General features: G+C 38.2%; 1 protein-coding gene across 1 annotated transcript in view; it reads left to right on the forward strand.

Moving 5' to 3' along the window:
- Positions 1-396: 396 nt before the first annotated feature.
- pla2r1 (phospholipase A2 receptor 1) overlaps positions 397-8,970 on the forward strand; it is a gene marked incomplete in the record, with an annotated part of 34,026 nt that continues 25,452 nt past the window's right edge. The window contains 9 exon segments of the mRNA XM_014003011.1: positions 397-796; positions 2,425-2,805; positions 3,941-4,114; positions 5,505-5,669; positions 5,759-5,872; positions 5,947-6,096; positions 7,256-7,450; positions 7,535-7,698; positions 8,801-8,908. Coding sequence (XP_013858465.1) covers positions 685-796; positions 2,425-2,805; positions 3,941-4,114; positions 5,505-5,669; positions 5,759-5,872; positions 5,947-6,096; positions 7,256-7,450; positions 7,535-7,698; positions 8,801-8,908 — 1,563 coding nt within the window.

The following is an 8,970-nucleotide window of genomic DNA, read 5'->3' on the forward strand; positions in this document are numbered from 1 at the left end:
AGCACAGAAACAGTACTATATAACATTTTAGACACATTCTAGACAGTTTATCAGCTAAAAAAAAGTTAATTTTGGGGTAAGTTACTCTTTAAAGACTGTGGCATAYAGGCTATAGGGCCCTGACCCGGACTCTGGGGACCAGTGACCACTGAACTAATTTTTATACAACTTAATAGGAATTTTGTTTGCAAATCGAATGTTTTGCATCTTAAATGTTTTTGGTAGTTTTGTAGTGAGAAATCTTCTATCAGACTTTATTTATTTATTATTATTTTTTTTGGCACAAATCTAATTCCATACAGACCCCGCAGTTTGTTCAGTGGACCATCTGTGGGACCCCGACCCAGACATTGGGGATCACTGAATTTCTCTGCAGAAATGTTCTCCAGGTTTTTATTTAATTTATTTATTTTTATTATTTGACTCTTCAGAGAACTGAAGAATATGTCTGAGTCTTTGTTTATGTTGTGTTCTGGTCGTGTCCCAGCGGAACCGGACCGGAGCGGCAGGAATGCAGCGTTCGGTCCCGGGCAGCAGCAGACGTGACGTCGCTGGTTCCGAGCAGAAAAACCGAACTGGGTTAAAGTTTTCTGTGACGAAAGAGAGAGGGAGAGAAAAAAAAGGTCCTAAAATAGTCTGAAGTCTGTCCGGGAGGCGGCCGTGTTCGGACGGTTCGGTTCTGAAATGTTCCCTGAAGCTGTTGTTGTTTGTTTCATCGCGTTTTTGACCCAAAGCTGCTTCTGTGAGGAGGAGAACCATGAGGTTCTGGAGCAGACCCAGCTCGCAGACTTTTACAGTAAGTTCCTTTCATTCAGCTCAGAAGTTCTGCTCATCGAGTCCGGACCGGTTCGGTGCTTTAAAACKGTAAAACTGCAGATTTTTGTGTTTCAGGAGATGAAGATCAAAGTTAAATCTGGTCTCAGATTATCTCTGTAATCTCAGATAAACGCCTTTATGTAATGGGATTAAAGAAACTTAAAACGATCTGTTGTTAAAAAACATTAAAATTTAAACTGAAATATATTAAATACTGCAGTTTAAAGTTATTTACTCCAGTAGATTTACAGAAATGTGGATGTAAAATGATGAAATGCAGGTCTGCTCTCAATGTAAACAAAACAGTCAGCTAAAAATGAGACTTTTTTATTGCTAAAGAAAGAAGGACGAATAAATTAAACGGCTTTTCCATAAAAAAATCTTCCTTTATTTGAACTTAAAAACCAAAATCCAAAACACTAACTAAAAAACGAAATAAGCAACATGCTTGCTAAAAACTTTAAAAAACAAAAATAAATAAGATAAGTATAGAAATAAGCTAGCTAAAGGCTTAAATATTTGAAAGGGCAATGAAAAGCTAAAGGTAGAAAAAAGCTATAATGCTYAAAACATAATTAGCTAAAAGTATGCTATTTAAATATTTAAAATAGCCAAAGTTTAGCTAAACATAGCAAATGGCTAGCTAAAAGCGAAAAGCAGTAAAAGGATAGCTAACAGTTTAAAGCAGAAAAAGCTAGCTAAAGGCTTAAATCTTAAAAAGTGTCATTAAAAGATAAAAGAAGCGGAAATCTTGCTAAATAGTAAATATAATCCAAAAGTAGTTAAAAGCTAAAAGTTGAAAAATACTAGCTAAGTTCAAAATGCGGTAAAAGAACAGCTAATGGCTTAAAGTATAGGCTAGCTAATCGAAGCAAAATGTTAACTAAAAACTTGAAATGGCCGAAGGCTAGCTAAACTAAAAGCTAAATTTAAAATMAAAAATGTTCCAAATTAAAGGCCCAAAATGCTAGCTAAAAGCTTGTTCTGTTCAGCTAAAAGTGGCAAAAGGRTATAAAAACTCTTAAAGCAAAAATGCTAGCTAAAGGTAGCTAAAYGCTAGCTATAAGCTAAAAAYAGTAAAAGGTTAGCAAAATGCTAGCTAAAACATCTATGTAGTTAAAGGATAGCTGACGGCCTTAAGTAGGAAAAGACTAGCTAAAKGTARCTAAGTGCTAAATGTAAACTAAAAGTAGCAAAGTGTAATAAAAGGGAGTGAATTGGCTAGCTAAAATCAGCTAAAGCATAACTGAAAGGAGCTAAGCTAAAAAGATCAGGTTGTTTTGATGTATTATTGTAGTTTTACAAAGTTTTACGTCTAAAGAGACGAAGCAGAAAAGAAAAACAGTTTCTGTGGAAAAACGGACGGACCGACAGAAATGTGGAAGTAGTTTTAGAGCTGAGAGAGGCTGAAGGAGTCAGCGTGTAACCTGCTCTGGGTGAGGAGGGTCAACAGGAAGTGCCCTTGTTTCAGCGAGCCGATGCCAAAACGCTCTGCTGGACGTCACCGGCTGAAGTTTCTCTGCTCCGCAAAAATAAAAGCATAAACATCTTTCAACATTTAAAAAAATAAGAGTTGGTTTGTTTTTATTTTCTTCTCTCTGTTTGCAGGAAACAGTTTCTTCATCCTGGAGAGTCTGCCTCTGAAGCGCTGCGTCCTGGCGGACCGGTCCGGTCTGGTCCTGGAGGACTGCGAGCGCCCCACGCGCCGCATGCTGTGGAAGTGGGTCTCCAGGCACCGCCTCTTTAACCTGGGCGCCGCCGCCTGCCTGGGCCTCAACGCGTCGGACCCGGCGCGGCCTCTGAGCATGTTCGAGTGCGACGTGGTCTCGCCCATGCTGTGGTGGCGTTGCCACGGAAACATGATGTACGGGGCGTCCGAGTGGAAGGTGACGGTGTCCGGCCGCTCGGTGGTGGCGAAGAAGAACATTTACCACGAGTGGAAACGACACGACACGCCGAGAGAAGGTCCCTGTTCCCACCCGTACCAAGGTAGGACCACCAAACAGTGTCCGTCCAAGTAAAGCTAAGCTAAGAGCTAAAAGTTAGCTGACAAAGCTAAAAGAAGCACAAGAATCACTAAAAGTCTGGCTAAAAGTAGCAATAGGCTAGCTATAAAGAGAAAAAGGCTAGTTAAATGCTAAATGTAGCAAAAAGTTAGTAATATGTGCAACAAGCTAGCTAGAAGCTAACTGAAGCAAAACCATAGCTAACAGCTAAAAGAAACAACAAGCTAGACAACAAGTAAAGCCATCTAAAAGCTAAAACCTAAAAGTTAAGAATGGGTAGATAAAAGGGGCAAAAGCAGGCTAAAATCAAAGTGTAAACTCTGAAATGATCAAATCAGTCGCTAAAAGTACCAAAAGGCTAGACAGTAAAACAACAGAAGGCTAGCTAAAAGTAAAAAAAGCTGGAGAAGAAAATAACAGAACAGAAGTTTAGCCTATAACTAAAGTAWTAAAAGTTAGCTAAAAATCTAAATCTAGCAATGTGATAGCTAAAAGTAGAAAAAAAGCTAAACAAGAAAAAAAAAGAACAAAAGGCTAGCTAAAACGTAGCTAAAATTAGCAACATGTTAGCCAAAAATAAAAAAAAAAGACTGGCTAGCTTAAATGTAATTGTATCAGATTGTTAGCTAAAAACTAAAAGTAACAAATGGCTAGTTGAAAGCTAAAGGTAAAAAATGCTAGCTATAGGTTAGTTAAAAGTAACCACAGGCAGCTAAAACTTCGAATTAATAACAAAAGACTAGCTTAAAAACTACAATTAGCCATGTGCTCGCTAAATGGAAAGCTAGAAGCTAAAACTGTCAACAGAAAATCTAAAAGTGCTAAAAGGATAGCCAAAGTAGCAGAACAGCAGATTTAAGCTAGCATAAGAAAACCAAAACTGCCAGCTGCTGATTATAAAAGCTAAAACGTTTTTGGAATAAATTGAAACGATGTATTTTTCTGGGAAATTTGTAAATAAAGTTTAATATTTTTAATTGTTTCAAAGTGAGCATACTTGTTTTTTAAATGGGCTGAATGTTACAAAAGCTAAAGCAGCACAAAGTTTATAAGCAGTATAATGCTGACTCAGCGATCCTGTTTTGTGTTTTAACCTTGATAATGTTTTTGACTGACAGAAGTCCACACCTTACAGGGAAACGCACACGGCTATCCGTGTGTTTTCCCCTTCAGCTACAACAACAGGTGGTTCTCTGAGTGCACCACCGAGGGCCGCGAAGACCACCTCCACTGGTGCTCCACCACCGACCGCTACGACCAGGCCGAGAGGTGGGGCTTCTGCCCCGTGGAAGGTAACCTGCTCTTAGTGGGGTCCCGCCTTTTTAATCTGGACATTTATAATCTGGACCTTTAGTTCTAAATCTGGGCCTTTACATTTTTAATTTGGGCCTTTACATTTTTAATCTGGACCTTCAGTTTTAATTAGGAGCTTTTGTTCTTAAACTGGACCTTTATTATCTGGACTTTTGGTTTTTAAATCTGGGCCTTTAGTTTTAATCTGGACCTTCATAATCTGGGCCTTTATGTTTTAATCTGGACCTTTAGTTTAAATCTGGACCTTTATAATCTGGGCCTTTATGCTTTTAATCTGGGCCTTTAGTTTTAATTTGGACCTTTATAATCTGGGCCTTTAGTTTTTAATTTGGTCCTTTATGTTTTTAATTTGGTCCTTTATGTTTTTAATTTGGACTTTTATGTTGTTAATCTGGGCCTGTACTTTTTAATGTTTTTTTTTTAATTTGGGTCTTTACCTTTTAATCTGGGTCTTTAAGTTTTTAATTTAGGCCTTTATTTTGTTAATCTGGGCCTTTAATTTCTAATCAGGGTCTTTACGTTTTTAATTTAGGTCTTTATTTTGTTAATCTGTGCCTTTACTTTTTAATCTGGGTCTTTTTAATTCAGGTTATTACTTTTTAATTTGGACCTTTACGTTTTTAATTTGTGCCTTTACTCTTTAATCTGGACCTTCATAATCTGGACCTTCAGTTCCAAATCTGGACCTTTAGTTCTAAATCTGGACCTTTAGTTCTAAATCTGGACCTTCAGTTTCAAATCTGGACCTTTAGTTTTTAATTTGTGCCTTTACTCTTTAATCTGGACCTTCATAATCTGGACCTTCAGTTCCAAATCTGGACCTTTACTTTTTAATCTGGGTCTTTTTAATTCAGGTTATTACTTTTTAATTTGGACCTTTACGTTTTTAATTTGTGCCTTTACTCTTTAATCTGGACCTTCATAATCTGGACCTTCAGTTCCAAATCTGGGCCTTTAGTTTTTAATTTATGCCTTTACTCTTTAATCTGGACCTTCATAATCTGGACCTTCAGTTCCAAATCTGGACCTTTACTTTTTAATCTGGGTCTTTTTAATTCAGGTTATTACTTTTTAATTTGGACCTTTACGTTTTTAATTTGTGCCTTTACTCTTTAATCTGGACCTTCATAATCTGGACCTTCAGTTCCAAATCTGGGCCTTTAGTTTTTAATTTATACCTTTACTCTTTAATCTGGACCTTCATAATCTGGACCTTCAGTTCCAAATCTGGACCTTTAGTTCTAAATCTGGGCCGTTACTTTTTAATTTTGGGCCTTTACGATTTTAATTTGGATCTTTACCATTTTAATCTGGGTCTTTAATTTTTAATCTGGACATGTAGTTCTTAATCTGGACCTTTATTCTCAGCCTCAGGTTGTAATCACTTCTGGGACTGGAACCAGGACCTGCCGGCGTGTTACCAGTTCAACCTGTACACCATCCTCACCTGGACTCAGGCGCAGTCCACCTGCCGGGCTCAGGGCGGGAACCTGCTGAGCGTCACCAGCCTGGAGGAGCACAGGTACATCAGAGGTACGGTGGACCCAGACCTCTGGACCAACCTGGTCACAGTTTCAGGTCTGTTCATGACCTCTGCTGATGTTCTGATAATTCTGGGTCAGACCGTCTGTCCAGTTCTGGAGCCATGGTGTGGATCGGACTGAACCACCTGAAGGACGGGCGGGGGTGGCAGTGGTCTGACTCGGCGCCGCTGGCCCTGGTGGATTTCACCACAGGTTCAGATTATTAGTGTCCTGAATGTTCGGATGTGGTTTGGATCAGAACCGTGTTGATCAGAACCTCTCTGCAGCTCTAGCTTCCAGCCCGTTGGAGGACGACCTGCAGTGCGGCGTTTTCACCTCGGCGTCCGGCGGCCAGTGGCAGAGTCTGTCCTGTGAGGCCGCGCTGCCGTACATCTGCAAGAAGACGCCCAACGTCAGCGCCGCCGCYGAGCCGTTCGGTGAGAGCGGGTCGACCGGCGCCGGCAGACGTTAAAATCTTAAACGTACCGGATCTATTTTAGCTTTCAGCTGTTGTTCTGCAACTTTTAGTTACACATTTTCTTGTTTTAGCTAATATCTATGGTTTTAATTTTAGGTTTTATCCAAGGTTTTGCTAATTTTAGCTTCTTTAAATGCTTTCAGTGTTTCGTTAACACTTTTTAGCTACGATTTAGCTACTTTTAGCCATGTTTTTAATTTAAGCTATAGCTACATTTTAGCTATTTTTAGCTCTTATGCATAATTTTGTCATGTTTAGCTTTAGCTTCCATTTTGCTGTTTCTATAGTTTTCTTCGTCGTAGCTTAGTTTTTTGTTAATTTTAGAATTTCATCAAGGTTTTGCTATTTTTAGCTTCTTTTTAGCTACTTTGCTACTGTTTTTTAGTTGTGGTTTTGCACCTTATAGCTATAATATTGTTGATTTAAGCTTCTAGCTAAAGTTTTACATTTTGTAGCATTATTAAAGATTTTGTCACTTTTAGCTTATAGCTAATAATTTTCTTTATTTTAGCTTTTGGCTATGGTTTTGTTAATTTTTGTGTGGTTTTTTTTCGAAAGTTTTGCTATTTTTAGCTTCTTTTGATGCTTTTAGCATTTATCTACCATTTCTTAGTTATGCTTTGGCTTCTTTTAGTTATAGTGTTGTTAATTTAAGCTTCTCGCTAAAGATTGATCAATTTTAGCATTTATTTACGTTTTTGTCACCTTAAGCTTATAGCCGACATACCACTATTTTTTTGTTTTTAGCTATCATTTAGCTTTTTGAATAGTTTTCTTATATTTAACCTTTAGCTGTGGATTTTCTTTATTTTTTTTTTGTTTGTTTTGATATTTTAGTTTTTTTGTCTACAGTTCTTCTACTTTGACCTTTTAGGTGTTTTTTTATTCTAGCTTTTAGCTATGGTTTAGTTAATAGTAGCTTTTAGCTAATGTTTTGCTAATTTTAAGTTTCAGTAACTGCTTTGCTGATATTGACTTTCAGCTTCTGTTTTTCTACTTTTAGTCACAGTTTTGCTCATTATAGCTTTTAGCTGTTGATTTGCTACATTTCTGGTGATTTTAGCTTTTTGTAGCTAATTGTAGGTTTTAGTCTTTAGCTCATCTTCTTCCTCTTCCAGAGAACTGGCAGTACGTCCGGACGGAGTGCGCCGCCGGTTGGTGGGCTCACAACGGGTTCTGTTACCGGGTTCTGCCAGAAGCCGAAGCAGGAAGCTGGGAGGACTCGTCCCGGGCCTGCGGCTCTCTGAGGGCGAACCTCAGCAGCCTCCACTTCCTGTCGGAGGTGGAGACGCTGCTCGGCCTTCTGGGAAACTGTAAGCATCAAAACCAGACCCCGGAGTTCTGCTGGTCTCACCGGAACCATGAATAGTTCTGTGTTTTTGGGTCTCGTCTCTCAGATTCCGGGTCGGGTACGGAGTTCTGGATCGGTCTGCAGAAACCGGCGTCGTCTCCGGCTGTGGAGTGGTCCGACGGCTCGGCGGTAACCCTCACTCTGTGGCACCGGTACCAACCCGTTCACAACCTGTCAGACCCAACGCTCTGCACCAAACTGGACCCAACGGTGATTCTCATGAGCTAAAATCATCAGAACTGAAGCTAGAATCAGCTAAACAACAGCTAAAAGCTACAGTTAACAGTAAATTAAAGCTTTAAACCTAGCAGAGCTGTAGCTTAAAGCTAAAATAAACAAAGCAAAAAACTAAATGCTAACATTAGCAAACAGCTACTGTATATGCTAAAGTAGGCATAACAGTTGTTAAATGCTAAAATAACCAACAGTAGCCACTAGCTAAAAACTAAATTTGACAACATTAAGAGTCAAAAGCTAAAATTAGCAAACCTGTAGCTTAAAGCTAAAATAACAAAATACTATTTCAGTTACAATTAACAAGCAACAAAATCTAACAGGAATGAAACAATAGCTAAATACTAAGATACTAAGAGAACAGTTAATAGCTAATGTTAGCAACACCATAGCTAAAAGCTTAAATAAAAACTAGTTAAAAGCTTAAATTAGAAAAACAAAAGTTAAATACGAAATTGAACAAAACAATAGAAAAAAGGTAAGATTAACAAAACAGGAACTAAAAGCTAAATTTACGAAAACAGTATCTTAAAGCTAAAACTAACAAAACTGTAGCTAAATTCTAAAATGAACAAATTACTGGTTAAGGTAAATTTATCAAAGCATCAGGTAAAAGCTAAAACAAACCACACAATAGTTCAGATTAAAATGAACAAAACCATAAATGCTAAATGTACATAAATCAACTGAAACCTTAATAAACTTGTTTTTAAACTCATAATTTAATAAAAACACTGGCTTAAAGATAAAATCAACAGTGAAGAAATGCTAAAATTAGCATAACAGTAGCTGAAAGTTAAAACTTACAAAACAATAGCTCAACATTAATATGAGCAAGACAGTGGCTAAGAGCTAAAAATAAAGCAGGAAAACTGATGTAGATTTTTAAAAGCACAAAGTTTTTTTAGTTTAACTTTTATTTTAACAAAACAAAAGTTCCAGCTGTGATGTCCTGAACGAGCCGAAGGTTTTGACTAGATAAGCTGTGTGCTGAAGTTTGTGCAGTTAAAAAGGAAAAYGAGTTTAACCTGAATTCACTTTTTAAATTGAAAGTAAAATAAATAAAGTTCTGTCTCAGACAGGAAACTGGATTTTAGCCTCGTGTGACGAGAGACACCCGGCTGTGTGCAGGAGAGAGAGTCCCAGTCCGGTCCAGCATCAGACCTGGGACGAAGGATGTCCTGCGGTACACACACACACACACACACACACACACACACACACACACACACACACACACACACACAC

The sequence above is a fragment of the Austrofundulus limnaeus genome, unplaced genomic scaffold, assembly GCF_001266775.1.
Source record: "Austrofundulus limnaeus strain Quisiro unplaced genomic scaffold, Austrofundulus_limnaeus-1.0 Scaffold16, whole genome shotgun sequence".
In the NCBI taxonomy this organism is placed as follows: Eukaryota; Metazoa; Chordata; class Actinopteri; order Cyprinodontiformes; family Rivulidae; genus Austrofundulus; species Austrofundulus limnaeus.